This window comes from Diplotaxodon limnothrissa, linkage group LG13 (assembly GCF_057381915.1).
Source record: "Diplotaxodon limnothrissa isolate DT_005_m linkage group LG13, D_limnothrissa_male_GT1.1, whole genome shotgun sequence".
Classification (NCBI taxonomy): domain Eukaryota; kingdom Metazoa; phylum Chordata; class Actinopteri; order Cichliformes; family Cichlidae; genus Diplotaxodon; species Diplotaxodon limnothrissa.
This window is the reverse complement of record NC_140608.1, coordinates 5969210-5992455: the sequence shown is the minus strand read 5'-3', so window position 1 is coordinate 5992455 and position 23246 is coordinate 5969210. Positions and strand designations below refer to the sequence as shown.

The 23246-nt window shown below is 39.2% G+C and overlaps 1 protein-coding gene across 3 annotated transcripts in view; it reads right to left on the bottom strand.

Annotated features, from left to right (window-relative positions):
- Nucleotides 1-23246, bottom strand: part of camk2g2 (calcium/calmodulin-dependent protein kinase (CaM kinase) II gamma 2) — a 78222-nt gene that overhangs the window by 24377 nt on the left and 30599 nt on the right. For all 3 annotated transcript variants that reach the window (XM_085369698.1, XM_085369696.1, XM_085369697.1), the window contains exons 3-9: nt 15852-15911; nt 11976-12030; nt 11602-11667; nt 8781-8853; nt 2367-2469; nt 1416-1499; nt 968-1062 (exon numbers count right to left, since the gene is read on the bottom strand). In XM_085369698.1, coding sequence (XP_085225824.1) covers nt 968-1062; nt 1416-1499; nt 2367-2469; nt 8781-8853; nt 11602-11667; nt 11976-12030; nt 15852-15911 — 536 coding nt within the window. The remainder of the gene's footprint in view (nt 1-967; nt 1063-1415; nt 1500-2366; nt 2470-8780; nt 8854-11601; nt 11668-11975; nt 12031-15851; nt 15912-23246) is intronic.

Genomic DNA, 23246 nt, shown 5'->3' with positions numbered 1-23246 from the left:
AATATAGAAGCAAAAAAGTACCTTTGTCAGTGTTTTTCTACTTTATTTATCCCAATAAAAGTTGCTGAATCTAGCAACAAAGTAATCTGGAGTTTGATGAGAAAGTGCTATAGAAATACATATCCTACCGAATTTTTACCATATGCAGGTTGCAGGTAATTCCACCCCCAGTGTGTCTGTTTGCACAGCCTTTATTAGTGAGCGTCATTTGTTTGTCTCTGCTGACAGTGCCTCTGGCTCTTATTTACACACTCACTTATAATTTAAATACAGGTTTTACAAGCTTTATGGTCTGATTACTAAGGAACTGTCACTTGAAAAATTATACTAACAAACCTTCAGGCATCTATCTATAGTTTAGCATAGCAAAAGCATGGACGTGCATGGAAAAAGCACTAAAAAGAGAATATCAGTTTAACTCACCAAGCGGTTGACTCTTATATAAAATACAATATTTAGGCCAAGATTGTCCCGTGTATGCTGGATCTGTTTGTTTTAAATCAGCTCTAATATGTCATAATTGTAAACGCTGTGTCTCCAGCCTGATGTTGCACTCTGGGAGGAGTTAAAAACTTAACTTGTGTTCACACAACTAGTATTTCAGTATATATTTACAAACTATATTCAAGTTTAGCCACCATCAAGGTTAAAAAATGCAACTCTGATAGCTCAGAATCCTCCAAACACGACACCAACAATCCAAAGCAGACACAGAGAGTCATAGGGATTTGTCCCTCCCTAGGAAATGTAAACATTACAAAGTCTTGTGTCGTTTGTGTAGCTGGCTGTGTCTGCAGTACACAGAAAATAAACACACAGTCAAAGTGATATTCTCCGTCCACTGACAATGCCATGCTGGAATTCAGTTCTGCACAGTGCAATCATTATTCTGCATCATAACGGTCTGCACATATGACAATACAGTTCAAAAGGAGAGGGTGGTTAATACAAGAATGTGAGTACTTACATCATAAGCACCAGCCTTAATTTGTTGGTAGAGTTTGTGTTGGTCCTCATCCCAGAATGGAGGGTAGCCCACCAGCAAGATATACAGGATCACACCTGACACACACAAATGTAAAAAATACTGTACATACACAGTTAAAAAGAAAAAAAATGTTTATTTGGGCTTATAGCAGAGTTAAGGGCATTTATCACTTAAAATGATGTGGGCTGCTGTTTATGAATCTGGCTGGTTGTGTTTCGGCCGAATATATCAAATATTTAACTAAAACTTACTGCAGGGAAAAGACTGTTACAGGAACGTTACATGAAGTTGTTGCTTAAAGATTGCAAAGTCAGATGAGTTGTGAAAGACATGGTAATGCTGTAGTGAACCCATATCTAACAAAAATGGAGAAAACAGGTCTGCTAGGAAATGACTGTGCCTACAGTCTGAAAACTTTAGGACTGACCACATGCCCATATGTCCACTGGCTTGCCATATGGGTCCTTTCTCAACACCTCTGGGGACAGATACCCCGGAGTTCCTGCAAAACCTGCAAATATAGAAAAATACAAGCATGTTATACCTATATACAGTACACAGTGTGACTTCTGATTACTACTACTACATTATGACAGGTTTCATACATCTTTCTGTGCTTTGTGCCAGCGCTGTGTTTTAAACAAATTAGCAAGCTGAGATGATCTAAACATTCAGTCTTCATCTCTTTGTGCTACTTACTCCAGCAGAACTGTGCATAAGTCTTGAGCTTCTTCTAATTTCTTTATATTCTCCTTCCAAGAAGACCATCCTTGTATTTTTTTTAAAGTGGACTTGAGCAATAGCTATCCAAGTTCTTCTTTGGAGATGGTCTTCTTTTTCACTCATTTTCAGTACATTCTTTGCATTAAAGCATTCCCAAATAGTGACAGTGGAAGGCTATCAGTCATTGATTGGCCTTCCCAAAATTATCGAAACAGCGTGAGATCATCTTGACAGAGAGAATGGAACAAAAGGCAGCCAGCAGCCAACAGCCAAAGACGGGCTTTGCATGTCCTTCAAGAAGCCTGGACTGAAAAAGGTAAATAACTTACAAGAAAGCGTGCGTAAGAGATTTCAGACTATGTTGAAGAATAAGGGTGGTAATGCAAAGTTTGTTAGAATTTTGTAAACTTTGTTTTGGCATTAAATATTGTATTTCCATGTATGTTTACACATTTCAATAAATTCCAATTGTCCCAGCAAATGATAAAGATGTGAGGGCTTCCCTGAGGCTTTTGCACAGCACTGTATATCACTTTAAGCCTATCCTGTTTGCTGCATTTTTAAATGTAAACCTCAAATTTATGATGTTACATGAACATCAACAACACATCATTTGAAATGCTACAGATTAAGTTTAATAAATGATCTTTCTTACCAAACCACGCCTGCTGGTCCCCTTGAACCTCAATAGCGAGGCCAAAATCTGCAAGCTTCACCGCCGCTCCCTTCATCTTACTGGCCAGGAGCAAATTTTCTGGCTGCAATACAGAGACACAAATAATTCTTCAGAATGAAGAATACCTTTACCCTAGTGACTGATTTTATTATTATTATTTTTGTCAGACAAATCTCAAGTTAGAAAAGAAGTTATAAACTGTAATTATTATTAAATAAAGGACAAACAAATCCTCACCTTTTGGTAATCTTTGATAAATTATTTCCATTCCCCAATAGAATAAAAATAATGAATATAATAGCAGATTGGTACACTTGTACTTGAACAAACTTGTTTTATGTGATAAACATACACTTGATTAGAGGCAACAGAGATGAGCATGTGCATGACTTAGAGAAATGTCCTTTCTGTCTGGATGACTGAATGGGCCGCAGGAGCATTATGACATCTACAGTAGTAATGAGCCATGATGCTGTCAAGTTGGCTACAATGGTTTTCCCCAAAGCAAAGACCTTTTCAATCAGCTGTCACAGGATTTAACACAGCATTCTTACTCGGTCCCTCTGATGACACTATTGTGCAAAAGGTCAAGACTTGGCAAGCATAAGGATGCATCAAGTGTGTTTTAACTCATTTCCTCTTTTGCCTCTTTCCCTTATGTCACAGCTGTTTTTTTAAAAATAGATTAATCGTGTTACTTGATTATGAGTAGCAGTGTTTTATTTCAACTTGTTTCAGGTTTTTCATTCTCAACACCAGGTAAACATAATTTACAGGTTGTCTCTGTCCAAGTGGCAGTATCTACTTTTAGCCCTCTCAGACTTTAACTGGGACCAGCTTAGAGCAGTAGCTCTGCATTACTTAAAGTTAAAATACCCTCATTACTCTTGCACTGGGCCTTGATGGAGCACATTAGTTCATCCTGTGTTTGAAAAACACCATTTAAACATCATTTCCTTCTTTTAAATCAACTTTATTCTGATGGCTGCACCTTATAATCAGATCATAGATCAGCAGGCCTGTGTGGCTTCTTACAGTTAGATGTTTAACCTCCATGGCCATATTTCATTATCCTTTATTTATCCAGGTAAAAAGTCTCATTGAGATTAAAATCTATTTTTCAAGAGAGACCTGGCCAATATTAAGGATAGCCCATGTCTTAAACAGAGCATTTAGAGGAGTCTGTAGCCTGAAATTATGACTCACAGGGGTTACTTTCACATATACTGACCCCATTATTCGAAATAATAATTATGTTTAATATATATTTGAAAATGAACTGATCCTGCTTAAGCAACATTGCATGCTTGATCATGTTACTAATACTGCTCTAAGTATGAGGAATATCATCTTAACTGAAGACATGGTTCACTTCATCCTGTTAGCAATTTCTGGTTTCATGTTTCTGACATTTTAGAGTTACACCTTAATTCTCCATAGCAGCTATTCAAAATCAGAGGGGTAAACAAAGTGCACTGAAGTCTCACATTAGGCTGGTGCAGAGTGTAGTTAGTTAGAATGCAATGGAAACTGCAACGTCACATCCAGCCAGCATTCTGATCTCAACCACGTGTGAAACAAGTCCGTACAGTCTAACCTTGTTCTTCAGAAACCTGATTCATCATTTCAAGTTAAAACAACAGTTAAAATTGTCCAGGTAAAGCTTTCCCCAATTTTCCTAATTACTTCTCCAATTCAGGGTTGGATGGAGCTGGAAGCCTATCCCCACTCACACTAGGCAAAAACGTGGGGTCAACACCGCAAAGGCTGCAAGTCAGTCATAGTGACATGTACAACTGCATCCTCAAACACACACATACATGCCTTTTGACTGTGGCGGAAAGTTGTACCCACGCAGGTGCAGAGAGAACATGCAAACTCCCTGTGGAAACGCCTCAGAACCTTCTTGCTTTGAGGCAACAGCAGTAACCACTGCACCACGATGCCACTGCTAAAAGCTTAACCTCCCAGATGTAGCAATGCCTGTGATCAGATCCAGATAGTGTCAACTTAATCCCAGGTGTTACTGGGGTCTAATGGTGAACCTGAGCAAGGTAAATGGTGCGGCTCTGCACTCAAGACTACAAGTCCCAAGTGTCAGGCCTGACGTGTCTATGTTTGTGTGTGTGTCTGTGTTAAGGGCAGAAGTCTTTGTAGTTGTTAGCAGTCCTCAGTGCCTCATAACTGGACAGATGGATGGATGGGTGGATGTCAGAAGCTTGTACCAGCAGTCGCTGGGCTCTTAGTCTGTTTCTTCTCATCTGTCAGTCTATCCCTCCCTGTGTAGTTTTCCACCCCTCCCCTCCTGCTACCCCCACCCCACAACCCACCCAACAGGGCAGAGCTGAAATAATGGGAAAAAGAGACCAAAAAGAGGGCAAGTAAAAGCAACAGAAGAACAGAGGGAGAGACAGATAGATAAATGGGGGGTGGCATAATCAGTCCCTACTCTGGTGCTGCAGCAACCGGGTGACCTCACCCTATAGTTACCATGACAACCCAGTCTGCCACCAGCTGACAGCACTCAACTCTTTCTCTCGAATTCTTGTTTTCCCTTGAGCGAGTGGCCCTTCCAGGATGACAGAGAGGCGAAAAATATGACATGCGTCTGCGAGTGAGGTCACACCTCTCCGTGGCACACTTCAATGCCATTATTGGTATTTTTATGGCTCGAATGCAGGTACTGCATTCAGCAGCTCTATCCCCTGGATGCTCTTGTGGGTAAAAAACAAAACAAAAATAAACAAAATCAGAGTATTTCCTACAGGGAGTGCAGAATTATTAGGCAAGTTGTATTTTTGAGGAATAATTTTATTATTGAACAACAACCATGTTCTCAATGAACCCAAAAAACTCATTAATATCAAAGCTGAATGTTTTTGGAAGTAGTTTTTAGTTTGTTTTTTAGTTTTAGCTATTTTAGGGGGATATCTGTGTGTGCAGGTGTGCATAATTATTAGGCAACTTAACAAAAAACAAATGTATACCCATTTCAGCGTGTCAGGCTACATTTCACTGTGTGTTATACTTGTATAACTATGCATGTGACAAATAAAGAACCTTGAACCTTGAACCTTGAACCTTCAATTATTTATTTTTACCAGTGAAACCAATATAACATCTCCACATTCACAGATATACATTTCTGACATTCAAAAACAAAACAAAAACAAATCAGCGACCAATATAGCCACCTTTCTTTGCAAGGACACTCAAAAGCCTGCCATCCATGGATTCTGTCAGTGTTTTGATCTGTTCACCATCAACATTGCGTGCAGCAGCAACCACAGCCTCCCAGACACTGTTCAGAGAGGTGTACTGTTTTCCCTCCTTGTAAATCTCACATTTGATGATGGACCACAGGTTCTCAATGGGGTTCAGATCAGGTGAACAAGGAGGCCATGTCATTAGTTTTTCTTCTTTTATACCCTTTCTTGCCAGCCACGCTGTGGAGTACTTGGACGCGTGTGATGGAGCATTGTCCTGCATGAACATCATGTTTTTCTTGAAGGATGCAGACTTCTTCCTGTACCACTGCTTGAAGAAGGTGTCTTCCAGAAACTGGCAGTAGGACTGGGAGTTGAGCTTGACTCCATCCTCAACCCGAAAAGGCCCCACGAGCTCATCTTTGATGATACCAACCCAAACCAGTACTCCACCTCCACCTTGCTGGCGTCTGAGTCGGACTGGAGCTCTCTGCCCTTTACCAATCCAGCCATGGGCCCATCCATCTGGCCCATCAAGACTCACTCTCATTTCATCAGTCCATAAAACCTTAGAAAAATCAGTCTTGAGATATTTCTTGGCCCAGTCTTGACGTTTCAGCTTGTGTGTCTTGTTCAGTGGTGGTCGTCTTTCAGCCTGTCTTACCTTGGCCATGTCTCTGAGTATTTCACACCTTGTGCTTTTGGGCACTCCAGTGATGTTGCAGCTCTGAAATATGGCCAAACTGGTGGCAAGTGGCATCTTGGCAGCTGCACGCTTGACTTTTCTCAGTTCATGGGCAGTTATTTTGCGCCTTGGTTTTTCCACACGCTTCTTGCGACCCTGTTGACTATTTTAAATGAAACGCTTGATTGTTCGATGATCACGCTTCAGAAGCTTTGCAATTTTGAGACTGCTGCATCCCTCTGCAAGATATCTCACTATTTTTGACTTTTCTGAGCCTGTCAAGTCCTTCTTTTGACCCATTTTGCCAAAGGAAAGGAAGTTGCCTAATAATTATGCACACCTGATATAGGGTGTTGATGTCATTAGACCACACCCCTTCTCATTACAGAGATGCACATCACCTAATATGCTTAATTGGTAGTAGGCTTTCGAGCCTATACAGCTTGGAGTAAGACAACATGCATGAAGAGGATGATGTGGACAAAATACTCATTTGCCTAATAATTCTGCACTCCCTGTATGTGATGAAATCAGGGATTGTAATGCTTTTAAGACCCTCTTCATTGAAAAACCAATGTATAGATAAAATACTTTAGCAAGTTGGAGATGGCAAATGTGTTGTAAAAAGTTACTTGTTTGTGCATTAAGCAAATGCAGAGTGACACTGGAGTTTTTGATTCTGGTATTCACTCTGCGTTGTTAAATACATGACTACATTAGTCACTAAGATAGTGCATAGCAATTAGTCACTGATAGTATAAAGATTACCAGATCAGTAGTTTGACAGCTGCTAAAAATATATCTATATATTTATAATAACAATGTGTCAAATCAAAGTGAAACTGTGTCACTATGAAAGGGTCCCTTTAATCGTGATGAACACATTTTTAGTTTCCACAGTGTCTGGTTCTCTCTCTCACCTCAGCTAGCCTCAACACTTGTTCTGCACAACCAACCCGGATAAAAGAGACGCAATAAGAAACTTGCTGATAGAAAATGTGTGATAGTAGAGACCAAAACCGAGCTAAGAGATAGTGAATAATAGCCTTACACTCATCAACACTAAAATAACTCTGGATGAGTCATCGTGCTGCTCTGTAATCACTGGCAGGTGGAAAATAACAATTATTTACGAATAAATTCACTACATCAGTATGCAAGTTACATGCTTTAGTCCTAATGGCAAAAATCTCGACTTCTACAGGTTCACGGTTGGCTAAAAGTCATTTTTAAGCACTCTGCCAGACCCTTCCAGTATTTTCCCTGACTCAGTTTTTTCCAGCTCATCATTTAAGCAACTATGATGATAATGCACTTACTGTAAATTGCTTTGGGCAAATGCATGCCAAATGCATATAATGTGATATATAATGAAGTCTGTACTATATAAAATATCCAAGACTTCAAGTTTTGATAGTGTTTATTCTATTAAACAGACATATTTCAATTAGTTATTTGCAAATTCAGCCTGATATGTTTAGGATTTTGGAACAATATCCAGGCATTAAAGAATGGGTTTATAATAGCTGCCCCACCAGCAGGTCGTCGGAGTGTATAATTGTATGCTAGTGTACCATTTGAGAAGACTATAATAGTGCAGCATGAAAGCAGTTATGAAACATGAAAAGGGAGTTGTACATTAACAACTAATCTAATACATTGCTGTCCATAGCCCTCATCATCAATCATCATTATCATCTTTCTAAACCTCTTCCCTCTCCAAGTGCATTTGATACTGACATCCACTGGCAAGTTAAAAAAATAAATAAATAAAATAAAAATAAAAAAATCAATGAGAAGTAACACAAGTCCATTTACACCACTCGGATAAAAAAACGATTGTGCATCGTCCAATTATGTTCGTCTATTTACTCTCAGAGTAATGGCTTAATTTTACACTGTCACATAAAAGTAGACAGACAGTTAAGTAACCTTAAAAGTTTAGGGCTCTGAACTTAGTACTGGTACAATTATCCAGGTGTTTAGATCTCAGATTAGTCTTGTCTTTATTTAATATTATTGTATTAACGTTAAAATTAACGAAATTTGAAAGCGCACAGCTGCAGAGTGGTTTTGGTTTCTGCCAGGGGTGCACAGACTTGCTGCAAGGGAAATCGTCACTGGCCGTCATCTCACCCACCGACCCGCTATTAATAGCAGCTGGTTTGCTTTCGTCACTCCTCAGCAGTGCAGGAGGGAGAGGGGGAGGAGGGCAGAGAGCAATAGAGAGGAAGGAGGGAGACGGATAAAAGGGAGGAGGGGTGTAGGCAGAGGATTGGGAATGCAGAAGAAAGCCGGAGAGCAGAAGGATGACGCTCATCCCTTAAGTTGGTCTAAACGTCACTGCGTGACGTCTGTGCGTGTGTGCAAGAGCGCTCAGACATGATGTGAATTTCCACACGTCTTTAATCTTCATTTACAACAAAGTGCTAGTCACTATTCAAGTGATTTATATAGTATACAAGGTACTTCGATATTCACCAGAGGTGTGTGATCACTCACCTTGAGGTCCCTGTGGACAATATCGTGCTGGTGGATGTGGCTGACGCTCTCCAGGATCTGATTAATGCAGTGGCTGGAAGAGACAGAGAAGGATGAGGAGCACAAGGCAGACACATTCGTCAATCCACAGGAGATCACAAATGCAGACTGAAGCAGAAGTTTTAAAAAAGAAGAAGAAGAAGAAGAAACTAGTTTAGGGTGGAATTCATATTACGTGACAGTTAAAGTACACGACAAGCATACGAGTAAAGACAGATAAAAAAAGATAAAAAAGAGGATATGGTTGAACAGGTTTCTGTTGTTCACACTGTATAGTGTCACAGTATTAAAGTAAATTGGTAGACAGCTCTTCCACTGGGCACATAACAAAATTACGAAGCGCTTTAAGCTTTGCCATTATTATATGCAACCAAAAACACCCAGAGCCTTGACGTAACCCTGCATTAAGAGCCAGGTTATGGCCTCAGTCATCCCAAGTGGCCCATGGATGACACGGTGAAAAAGAAAGCAGGATACAGAAAATACAGCAACCCATTTCCAGACACTCTTTCTAAAGAGACAATGCAACCTGTTACAAGAACGGAGGGCTACAAAGAGGAATACAATGCTCTGCTCTCCCACTGCTTCCTTAGTTCTGCTCAGCTGGCCAATCACAAAGTGGCTACAAATGTCAGATCATTAGTGGCTGTGGGTCCGTGGTAACAGACACCCACAATGCAACACAGGAAGGGTGTAGGGGTGTGTGTGTGAGTGAGTGTTTCAGACGCTAAACTGGCATTCACATCCCCTTCACACCAGCAGTGTAGACGTGAGAAAAGAGCTGCTCTCTAGTTATGGTTGCTGTGTGACTACTTCAGCAAAAGAAGCACTATCAATGTCTTGAAGGAGACCCTTTCAGAAAATGTGCCCGTAAATCACATTTACCTCGCCCTTACAGAAGAATTTTGTCTAACTTTTTTTTTTGGCTGATCGACTAAATCCTTGCAACCAGGGTCTTTTTCACCAAATCTGCAACATTCTAGTGGTTGATGGGCAACACAAAATCATTTCCTGTTGCTCATTTTGACACTGAGGCTGTAGTCTCAGTCATATGCCGCAAGGCTGAATGCAGTAGTTTGATTCTGACCAGTGGCTTTTTGCTGCATGTCTTCCTCTTTCTCCCTGCCTTCCGGTCTCTCTTTACTGTGCTATCTAACAAAGGCGCAAAAACCCAAGTCAATAAAAAATTATTATTATTTGGATATACAAGGGTATACTCTCAAGGAGAAAAGTGCAGCATTGACAGTTTTTGGCCTGATTCATTATTTTCAATAGCTGAGGAAAAGACTCCAAATGAAAAACACCTGCCTGTTCACATGACTGTAGATGCCCAATCCTATGAGCGACTAACAGCTTAAAATGTTTGCATTTACTGAGGTTTTTCCTGTGAGATGATGATGAACGCAAAACTATAAAGCACTTAACTAGCAGCAAGGTAAGGTTTTAGGCTTTCTGTATGTGTGAACACATCGAAACTGTTGTTTGGTCTTGTTACTATTTTAAAAAGTAAACTGTATCCAGCCATGATGTCAATAGTTCATCCAAGGATCTAAACTCTCCAATCTAAATGGAAAAAATGGCTCAGAGTCTGTGGTTATATTTGCTTAAAATAACACTGTTTAAATGATTTTATATTCTAGCTTTTTATATTTCTTTATAATTAGATCAGGCTAAAAAGGCTAGAAGGTAGAGTGTACTCAACACATTGTGACAGATAGTCAAACTAGAGATTAAGTGCATAATCAAACCTACCCCAGCAACAGATCAACTGATTAGAAGGTAACAGTTCAGTCAACCAACAATTTGGCTGACTAAAGCCCCACATTACACTAAGCTAAACACCTGATTTATTTATGAACCCCCCATGAGCCATGTAAGATTTATAAATGTACCTGCAATCTTTGAGCAACATTCCCGTGTACTTGGAGCAGAGGATAAGTGGTGCAAGAAGAAGTATGTGGTGCATTTTTTAAGTAAATGAACGTGACGAAAGAAATGTGGGCAGGGTGTGAGGGGGGAGTCTTATGTAAGCTTGTCCTCAGCATGCATATCTACAATTCTTTCGGCTCAGTTAAAGTTGCTATTATTTCTCTTAAAATAAATTGAGCTTGGCATTTAGTAAAGGTGAAGTAAGGGACAACAGCAGGAGGGGGAGACAGATTTAGGGAGTATTGTCGTCTCTCTGCGAGAGAGAATCAAGAGTGTCCAAATTAGAGCACAACAGGACTTAAAATTTATCCCGCCATTTATTCTGTCCCTACCCAGCTTCCTCATACACATATATGACATTTATTATTTTTCATGTGTTACTGAGCCTATTTTATCTTCAGCCTAATCTAGTATAATGCCTATTGTACTATTTTCCTCTTGTACTTACCTTAACTCTATTGATTGCCTTTCGCATTCTCTATTGCAAGTTTTGACATATTTTTTTAATTCTGCTATTTAAGTCATTATCTAACTGATTAAAAGCTTTTACATCATGGTTAAGCGCTTAGGCATGTAGGTAATGCAAAAAACCAAACCTCAACTTCGGACAACAAACTAAAAATAAGTTTTAAACTCAGAGGACAGCTTTGTCATTGTTTATTAATGAAATTTAAAAGCACTGAGTCACTTGGTCCAAAATAAAGTGTATACAGGTTGTGCCAGAAAGCAATGGTTCTGCTGCTACAGCACAAAGTACATTAACACAGATTCAAATCGCAAAACATTTTATGAGAGTTCACAGCAACCAAAAACAAAAAGGCACAAAAATCAATTTTGTGCTAACTTAGTGTACCTGGCATCTGCTTCACTGTAGTACTCTCTGGCGACAATGTCCTCAAACAGCTCGCCTCCAGTGACTCTGCGGAAACATACATGAAAAATAGAAACTTTGTATTTTGTGTTTATTTCTGAGTGAAGATCCCCAGCACAGATGGAAAACAAGCATACTACAGACAATATCACCAAAACATGCTTTTTAAAGATCAGTTTGTCTTTTTTTTCCATTTTTACCCCAATTAACTGCTATTTGTGGACTAACACATGAGAAAAAGTGAGTTCTTTTTGTAAAGTTGGAGTCATTACCTCTAGACAATAAACAAAAATTGATCAACAGAGGAAGAAAGGCCTGAACTGGTAATGTGTGTGTTTGTACTGTGATTCACTCACAGGTCAAAGACAAGGTAATGGAAGCCTTCCTCTGCGATGCTGTCATGCAGTCGTACTAGTGAGGGAGAGAAACACACAAAGAAACAGAAAGAGCCATCAAATAAAAATCTGCAAATCAACTTTAGGTGTTTAGGTTGGAGGTTGCGTGCAGTCACTTCAGGCTTGTTAGTTGATCACAGCCATTGACATGTCGAAGAGGTTAACACGTGAGGAGCGGATCGAAATCGTGTTGATATCTGGTGAACGCAGTAACCGGGTCATTGCAGCAGATTTCAATGCAAGACACCCTACGAGACCACCCATCTCCCATGCTACAGTCAGCAAACTGTTTCATGAAACTGGTTCAGTGTTGGATTTGCCAAAATGTGGACGCAAGAAAACTCACTAATGAAGAAACATCAGTGGCTGTCCTAGCTTCATTCAGCAAGAGTCCACAGCGTAGCACTCGCCGCATGTCACTGGAGAGTGGCATTAGTCAAACATCCCTTCGGCAGATATTAGCTACTCACAAAGGCAAACATTTATGTGAATGGTGACGTTAACAAACAAAACCACCGCTATTGGTCTGACACTAACCCACATTGGATGGATCCCTCCAGGACTGTTGGACCAACAAAAGTGATGGTTTGGTGTGGTACTGTATATGGGGTACAACGATAATGGGTCCATTCTTCATCAATGGAAACCTCAAGGCCACTGGATATTTGAAATTGCTACATGATGATGTGTTTCCCTCTTTATGCACTGAAGCTGGCACGTTCCCTGAGTTTTTCCAGCAAGATGGTGCACCACCACATTATGGGTGCCAGGTCCGAGCATTCCTAGATGAACAGTTTCCTGGAAAGTGGATTGGTCGTCGTGGGCCAGTTGAACGGCCCCCAAGGTCTCCCGATCTGACCCCCTTAGACTTTTATCTTTGGGCTCATCTGAAGGCAATTGTCTATGGTGTGAAGATACGAGATGTGCAGCACCTGAAACTACAGATACTGGATGCCTGTGCTGGCATTTCTCCTGCGGTGTTGCTATCAGTGTGTGAAGAGTGGGAGAAGAGGGTTGCATTGACAATCCAACACAATGGGCAGCACATTGAACACATTCTATAAGCGGTCAGAAACCTGTAAATAACTCATGAAAGAATAAAGTTGCATTGAAAACAAGCACATCGTTGTTTTTCTTGTGACATTACCAATAAGTTTGATGTGTCACATGGCCCTCTTCCTATTGACAAAACAAAAGTTGTATCCAAGATGGCTGACTTCTGAGGAGTTTGCCCCCTTACATATACTAATGTGCCACAAACAGGACTTTAATATCACCAACCATTTCCATGTTATTACGGTGTATCCATATAAATGGCCCACCCTGTATAACAACTATAAGCCGAGTCAAAAAGGTCTAGAAACCAGTTTGTGACCCTCTGGTCAAAAATGTGATTCCCAATGCTAAACACCTAGTGGACAAAAACATGAATTTCAGTCATTTACCAGTTCCTGAAGTTTATAATGATTTTGGCTTGCCACAAATCACTTACTGGTGTAGGCCTGTGTAAATGGAGATTAAAGTAAATTAAAAGAGGGTGCTCTGTAGGCCTGGGTATGCAGATATAGGTTTGTAAAGAGGTAGGCTAATCTACAAAAATTCTCGATGTCTTTAGGAAATTTTGGTTCTAGAAACTGAGTAGTAGATCGTTATTTCATAATGTCCTTAATCAACTAAACTTGGCTCAGAAAGCCTCTACACATCACTGAGACGCTATAGAAGATAGTAAAAACTGTATTAGACGAAGAATAAAATAAAAGGTTGGGGCCTCATTATGCCAAAGATACAGGTACTGCAGCACCATGCAGTAACACCTGTAGTAATATGAGCCACCATGATCAGTTTCATAAGTCAGGTAAGTCAGCAGAAGGTGCCATTTTTCATACTGACAGGCTAAAAGGCCTGTTACCCAACAAGTCTTCACCTGAGTCAATGATGCCTGTTTTACAACTTTTTCCATCAGCAGTGGGTCAAAGTAGAAACTGCTCAGGGACTCATGCATGGCTAAACAGACATGCTCATATATTTAAATAAATCCCAAGGAAAGCATTCAAATCCTGACAAGACAGTCAGCAAACTTCTTTTATTTTTTTATTTTGTTTAATAAAAATGATAATAATGAAAGTTATTAATTGCTAGCTTGGGAACAAAGCCAGGAGAACATACACAGTGAAATGACAATATTATTATGGCTTTGCAAACACACACAAGGTCAGTGATAGAAGGTGTCTCAGTCTTCCCGGAACCGGGCGCCTATCTGAAATGATGAGACGGTACAGTATGTAGTCACAGTGCTGCCTGGCAGATTGGCAACAAACAAACAGCCTTTTGGATACAAACACTAAGAGACCTGCTCCCTGTTTTCATTATTTATAATTAGTTTGATACTACTATATCCCTTTTTTTTGGCTGATTACTGTACCGTATGCAGATTGGCTAAACTTCTTTCTTCAGAAACGAGGATGTTTTACCAAAAGCACAACTTTGATACCGCACCAAGACCATCAAGCTTGCAAATTAAGTAGTAATACAGTTTTTCTTTTTGCAAGCTTCAGTGTAAGGATCAAATAAAGAACTATTTTTAGTGTCTTTGCTCTCTGTTTACTTGGTGGTAATTTTGAGGGAAATATCTAGTGGCCATTAACTATTCAGTGTCACATACACAAAACAATGACGCACAGTACACAAAGTAAACAGTGCTGATCGCATTAGTGCGACCAGCTGACTGAGCATGTGTTGGCGTTCAGACTCACGTTGTCTTGTTGGCTGCTGGCCAGTTGCACCATGCAAATATCCCACACAGCGACAGGCCAGGTAACTGGCTGATTTGCATATCACCTGGGGCCATTTGCTTCAAAGTTATTATTAAACTGAACAACACTGAAATGAAACCCAACTTTGGTGCAGTTGTTCTTGCTGTTTTGGTTCTATATAAAAAACAAAACAAAACTGGGCAACCACAAGGTTTCAGCTTTCAGGGAAACTGTTGGTTTTCACATTCATATTGGCCAAATCTGATCTGTAAGCAACTGAGCATGTTTCACGTGATGAAGTATAGGTATAAAGCAAAAAGCCCCTGAAAAACCAGAAGTGAATATGGCTGTAACACGTTTTCTGTTCTTAAGCCCATCCTCCCTGATAGGAATGGCTTGAATATGATTATCAAAACACATGTTCACAAACTGAAGCTTCTAAGATGTTAATGAAGGTGAACTGAGAACTGTTTCTAGAACTATTTATCCAAAAGTGCTCACGACAAGATCTGAAAGACAGAATTTATTACAGGGCTGTTGCATTAAGGTCCATTATTTGTATCTGACTGTACCCATTTAACCGTTACTCAAATAAACATTGAGACACCGACAGCTGCTAAAGGGTGCTAATATTCAGTTCAATCCAATTCAACTATATTTATGTAACACCAAATCACAACAAAAGTTACCTCAAGGTGCTAATTTATGAGCACCAAAAACACAAACATGATGAAGAGGTCCAGTTAACAGCCTCAAATTAGCTGGGGTGATGCCTAACAATCAAAGCAGTTAAGCATTTACTCACACGTAACCTTTACAGCACACTTACAGTTATCCTTAAGGGCAAAATCTCTGTAGCAAATGACGATGTACGGCCTATTTAAGTAACACACTGTATTAAATACAACAGCATTAAATGTTGATCTACTCTGATCTCTGGTCTGAATAAAACTGAAACAAAAAAAACAAAAAAAGCTGTAGCTTTTGTTTTGTTCAAATTTCTACAGATGTTTTCATGAAACATCTGCATTATCACAGCTGTGTCACTAATCATTTAATCTCTTGGCTCCCAAAGGTCACTCACCTATGTTCGGATGTTTCAGCAGGCGACAGATCCTCGCCTCCCGCTCCAATTTCTGGTGATCTGAGGATAGAGAAGAGCAGAGAGGAAATGGTAAACACTCAGTAATAGTACCAGGAGGAGAAGTCACTGTGTTTTTGTCCAGCATGCAGAACAGACCCCTTTCTCAAAATCCACTGAGTAAGTGGACACAGAACGGCGTAATGCTGAAGTACACAAAAAAAGAGGAGCCATAACATTCACTCAACTGACTGCAGGCCGTGTTCAACATCACTTCTCCAAAAGCACGCTTTGAAAACAGCTTTTTCTGCAGAACTTTTTAACATGTGTTCACAATTTAAGTGCTAATAAATGATTTATTTCTTTTTCTAAACAACAGATTTTCGCAAACATTAAAAGTTGATATCTTGTTTGGTAGGACTTCAGAACTGCCTGCACCAGCGACTTCGCAACTTGATTAAAAATGTTCTTTCAACTCTGAACTGGTTACACACAAACATATAAACATACTTCATTTTTTTTCTCTCCAATCTCTCCTGCTCCTCCCACTCCACTGAGAACAATCATTTTTCTTCATCTAAACTTGACCAAAATCAATCAACTTGAACTGGAGACGACAGCAAAACACTTCATAGTAGCAGAGCCCGATGATGTAAGAGGCCAAAACAGAGACCGTAAACTAATGCATGATTACACAAGCAGACAAACAGCTGTATAGTGTACACACACAGAGACATACACAAAATAAGCACAAGCTTTTTGCACTTAGTGAAATTAGTCTTGTGGGTCTGCCCTTAATACAATCAGTGTCCAGATAATGATTCTAATGGCAAGGGGAGGATGTCCATGCATGTGTGTGTATGCAGCTGCATGTTTCAGGCAGATTGGTTGCACAGATACAGTAGATACAATGGATGGCATGTCCTGTTGCGGGGTCTAAGAGGTCAGGTTTATGTTGGGCTTTCCTGCCACCAACCAGCTGCTGGTCTCAGTGGACAGATGGAGTGCTTACTTGGGTGCACAGACCTCTGTGTGTGCGCCTATGTGTTTTGGTTCGAGTTCGCAACAGAGGGTTAGAGACACTGGACATCCCTTATCCCAAAAATATTAGTTTGACCATCATTTTGTAATTGCATAATAGATTATCTTCTTGATATATCTTTATATTGTCTGACAATATCTTTTTTTCACTGAAGCTGAAAATCACAGTCACCAATTCCTTACTGCTTTTTTTGTAAACCTTTTGAAAACCTTTGAATTTAGTATCGGGGGAAAACTAACATTGTACTATACACGCTACATAAACACATCAAATAAACCCAATTGGAAACAAAAATGTGTTATTGGTTTTCTATCATAAAAGCTACAGATATGTACAACTCTAAGCAGAAGTATGGCTCCTGTTGTGAACACCACTTGTTCTGCCCAACTTATATGGCTATCAATATACATTCACCAGGCACTTCACTGTAAACATCTGTTCAACAACTTAATGCATTTAGGAGGGCAAGCACGGTCCATACAACCGGCTGAAATTTAAGTCGAACATAAAAACAAAAATCAACCAAAAGCAAGTTTAAAAATATGAGTTTTAAGCTGTTTTTTTTTTTATGTGTGTGTATGCAGCTGCATTTTTCAGGCAGACTGGTTGCACAGATACAGTAGATACAATTTAGGTGTCTTTAAACATGACATTGTTGTTTTGCCAGAAAGATAGGTCTGAGTGTTTTAGAAACTACTACTACTGAGACTTTTTCACACAAAATTTCTAGGGTTTACAGAGAATGATCTGAAACTGAGAAATAGTGACAAAAATAATCACTTGTTAGAACCAAGGCATGCAGAAGAGCATCTCTGAATGAACAACGCATTGAACGTTGAAGAAGGCCAGAATGGGTGCAATAGTTGAGTAATTATCCTATTTTCTGTACTCACCAATATCCAACAACATTAGATTACAAAAACACACCACTGTCACATAGCTCAAACCATCTCAGACTTTGAACATTAATTCACTGTACTCACAAGGCGTCCACAGACTAGATCTCAATCCAATAGAGCACCTATGGAATGTAGTGCATCATGGATGTGCACCCAATCAATCTGTAGTGACGCCATCGTATCAATATGCACCAAATCTCTGGGAAATGTTTCCAGCTCCATGATGAATCTATGTTATGAAGAATTAGGGAGTACCAGGTTAGACTTCCTGAAAGCAAAAGGAAGTCTAACCCAGTACTAGCTGGATTTACTAAAAAAAAACAAAAAAAAAAAACAAATGCGATGGTGAGTGTAAATCTATGCACTAAATAAAGAAAAAACCTTGAGGTGACATGCTCTGGTCTACCGGCCAGTCAGTCACGGTAGACTGTCCTAATCATTGTCCAGCCAAAGCTTTGGGAGGTGTTGGAACATCTTAGGTATTTTTTAAAAATAGGAATTTTCCAGTTTTGTTATGTCTCCACAACATGAAAACACAAAAACATATCAAGGAAGTAATTAATGCCATGCTGAAGCAATACATGTGTTATAAATTAGCAGATGAAAAATCCTCACTGTGGAAAGAGTTTTTTTAAGGTAATTTCCAGTTACTTAAAATGTGGTTTACCCATGAACAAAAGGCCATAATGCATCTAAAATTACACATATTTTCCAAAATACCTGTGTACATGTTGATAGAGCCGGAATGAGTAAACATACTGATATCTGCTGTAGCACGCATCATTCGCAGTGGAACACGTATGCATTCACGCTGTGTCAAAGTAAATGGTTTGGTGAAAAAATCAAGAAGCTCTCTTGTCGTCTACTATTAATGTATTTTCATCTCCCTTTATTCGACGCACATTTTTATTTTAATAAAATGAATTTTTGAATGTTAAAATGTCAAAACATATGAAAAGTCATCACATACTATAAATACTACTGATACTGATCTTAGTAACAGTCAACGTTAGTTAAAACTGTAACAGGAGATCTGTGAGTCCTTATAAAGATAAAGATTTGGAGGTGCGATACAGACTAATTACATTTCCTGCATTGCACTGCACAAAGAGCCACTGGTTTGTTACACAACACCACTGCACCACACAGCATGATGTAGGTAGGACACAAAAGATAAAATTAAAATAAATAACACTCTGTCTGTGCCTATTATACACAGTGGGTATGTAACTGCAAATTCAATGCTGATGTTTGTTGCATGTCATAATATAATAAAAAAAAATGGTACAAGCCAATCAAAGGTGACATGTTAATGTATTAAAGTCTCTAAGATTGAAAGCAGCAAAGACAGTTGTAGTTGAGGAAATAGTTGTACTGTTATGTCATGGGTAATTATCTCATGTCCTCAAATACACCATATTTTTATAAAGGTAGCTGATGGAAACAAGGACCGGCTTCCATTTTATTTAACTTACTTTTCTGCAATGAGTGACACATCTAAGATGAAAAAAGAAAGAAAAAGGGAGAAAAAGAGGAACACAACGACAGACAGGAGAAAACCTAAGAAGACAACAAAAGATTCTTGTTAATACTGTCAAGAGAATATGACAAGTTCAACCCCAATTAGTGAGAAAACTGAAGCAATCATTAATATACTAGAACTATAGGTGAAAGCATAGTGTAAACTTTCAGTCATTAGCAGATTTGGTGGCAAAACTGTCAATCAGCTGTGCCAGCTGGCATGTTCACACTCAGAAATCCCCACACTTTTACCAAACAAAAAGCTGTAATCAGTGAGCTAAGCTCATAGGGTGGAGGTACCTCAGAGGTCAGAGAAGGCTTCAGTTGGATCAAATCTCAGAACAGGCTGGAAAAACACTTACAGGAAAAGTGAATAGGAAATACTTCCTTCCTCCACAGCAAACACAGAGGGGACTGTAGAGTCAGTGGAAAAACAATTCAGTGGCTACCATGTAAATACATAATTTGTGGTCTTGTGTGCCTACAAAATATTATGAAATCAAATTACACTTCTATATTTGACTTGGCACTCACAGCAAGACACAAATGACAGCAGTAATACTTCAATATCCTTGTTGAAAGCTAATATTATTTGAAATAAAAAATACAACTTTTTAATTCCCTCTGAATGTTAATAACAGTGTTTAAATGTAACCCCAAGTACTGAGAAATGGGTGGCCAGATGACTCGTTCTGTACATTTTAAACAGTTCGTATTTTCAAAGTTTTTGCAGACCTATGAACATTAACTTGCTTAAATAAAAATAAAAAAGTGAGAATTGTTTCAGGTTATTTGATAATTTAAAGCTGTAACCTTTGTCTCTTCTTCCTTAATTGCACACAGGTCCGAAGTTATGAATTTCCGGTGAAATCTGTTGCACTCATCAGCAACAAGATACTACAGGAAGATACAGTAAGGGATGTAACAGTACCCTACATTTAACCCCAAAACTCTGAAACAGCAAGCCAGTCAGCTGTAGTGCTTCTCCTACATATCTCTGCACAGCATACACAGTGTATACCTGTCCTGTTCAGTTCAATATCTATGCTTTTTGCTTAGGCTTCACAGACACAAAAGTTTTGATAAGTCCAGCATTTTCAGAGAAAAAGAAAATATCAAAGCAGTCTACAGACATTCCACAACCTTCTTCTCAAAGCCATAATGGGCTATTTTGGCTGGTTGTATTCTTAGAAGTTGGATCTGCTTGCAAAAATAGGACTATTTTTCGATCCTGGCCTGATATGACGACTTTATTACGCTTGTGATGGCAGACAAGCTTGGCACCCAGTCTGCTTAGAAACACTGCAAACTGACTGAGGAGTATCAGCAAAAAACAAAAAAAATGTGAGAAGAGTTGGTGTCAAAAAGACAAATTTTATAGAAAAGAAAGTGACTGACAGAAAGGTAACTGTAGGCTTTTTCTAGAACCAACAGGACCAGCTAGTAAGTCATTAGAAATAAGACAGACGGGCTGTTATACAGGTGCTGAAAGTTGAACAACCGACCTAAAATTTAGAGAATTAACTCTCTAAATCTGGTATTTCTAAATGGGAAAAAACATATACATAGTGTGTTTAATTCTGCGCAGTGACACATAGTTTAAGTAAAAATGGAACCATTGTAGAAGTAAGAAAATGTCTTTCAAGACATGTGCAACTACACTAATAACTAGCCAGCCTTGGAACAAAGTCTCTATTAACCATATGTTGTGTTTTACTCCGTATGTTTGAAAGACAATTTGCAATCGCACCAAAAAAAAGTTTCCCATGAGTCTAACAAAAGCGACTCTATGAGTAGGGATACATTCAGACATGTCTGTAGCAACAACAACAACAACAACAGTTTTAAAACAGCAGAGTTACAAAAACCAGGAAGTTGAAAAATACTGGTGGCCACCAGTACTATCCCTCAGTCTCATAGCAGATTCACCTACGGTATCATTTTGAAGATCTAGGTGACACTGTTCTCAATTTATTGTGTTATAAGATTCTGAAAACTTGACCTCTACCCTTTACCTTGAGGTCAGGGTCACTGAGATTGTAAATCATCTGAGATTTTTAGTAGATGCAGCTACAGCATTGCTATCAAATTCAAAATCTTACCTCACCACATTCTTGAGTTATCTCATTCTTAAACTTGGTTGCCACGCTGTCTGCCCACCCACGCAAAGGGCTGATGGTAATATCCCATCAGCCTTTTGCAGCTCAGAGTAAAAAACTAACTTCAGAAATAAGAGTTGTTCAGTTTTATAGATACAATATGTTATAGAGGTTTGAATCACTTCACAGCCCATGATACGATATACTTCACTTATGATATGATATACCAACATAAACAGACAAAAATGCAGTACAGTGAAATCCATAAGAAACATGAGGTGAAAGCGACTGTTTTCCACAAGTCCCAAGCCGCCACAGACACAAAAGTTAACCAAATAAACAACTCTATATTAACAAAAGACAACAAAAACAGTTACAGTTGAGTTTTAATGATAAATGAAGCAGTCCTTGTACAGACTAGAAAGCTTTAAACAATTCTGAACACTGTTACGTTAAAAATATCAATTTTCTGCACATGCTGTTTTTTCTATGAAATTAACACAAAGAGAAAAAAATACCACATTGGCACTCACTGGCACAGGCCCTAATGATGAATCATATATGGAGGAAGAAGTTGTGTGCATGTTTTGTGCATGTTTGTTCCACCATCAAGTCAAACCCCCAGAGTTTACCATCCCCACCCTCTTACATATGCAAGCCCACCCTTTCGACTGCTTCCCAGAGAGATGGTATGATATCACACTGTCTGCTCCAAAGTGAAGAGCACACAGCACTTAGCCCAATTGGACTGAGTGATGCCTGACAGTGCAGCACATCATCATATTCATTTATCCAGCCAGCCCTCTGCTTATTACTCTCTCATCTAGAAGCTCCAAACAGACAGGGGGAGTGGATGAATGGATAGACAGAATAGATGTCATCTTTCAGCATACATTAACTTCTTGAAGAACGATCCAAACCCCATGAACCATGTACATCAATTATCTTCCACTCACATGGCAGAATACAGATAATGCTTTAATAGATGCAATAATGAGAGTAAACAACATGGCTAGCCGGCAAACATTTTGATTCTGACTTTTTGTTCTATCTTCAAACTCTTAACAAATATATTCCAAGTAGAAGTCCATTTATTTACAGCATGCACATCATAAGTAAATACATAATCATAAAATATGTAAGTACTCAAGATGTCAGCTAGCAGCTCCGTCAAGACTGTCAGGGATCCTTCATCCTCAGTCAACAATACATCACAATTGTTCTTCATCAGATGATTCGAGCAAACATGACAACCTGCTTCCTAACCACAGATATTAGTGGGATGAACCCCTGATTAGACTCTTCATGTGAAACAACTTCAGCCCAAAAAACACCCACGGGCAGGTACTATGTTTCTAAAGCTGATGCACCAAGAACCTACTGTTAGTATGTAAGACATCCAGCTTTCTATACTTCAACATGATGAACTGTGAAAGGGAAAACAGAGACCACGAAAACAACGTTCTACCTTCACCTTTTGTTTCTCACTGTATCCTTACACTTCCTCTAAGTAGTGTAATGTATGAGGGAGTATCTGTGTGTATGGGCTGTTGTTACACACATTTTTTGACTCGACAAAGCCATTAGACAACCTCACAATTCCATTTGAAGCCTTTAGCAAAGTTACAGTCAAGTCAATGAAAAGAGTGCTGTGAGCACAACTAAAAGCATAGCTCTCAGCCTTGTTTCCTTATTGTGCACAAACCAGCATGCAAAACAACACAGCCTAAATCCACACAGACCACTTTTGGATGCTCTAATTTTATTGTCCTGAAACAAACAACCTAAATGCCACAGGGTGTGTCCTGAATCACAGACATATTTATTCCTGTAAAGG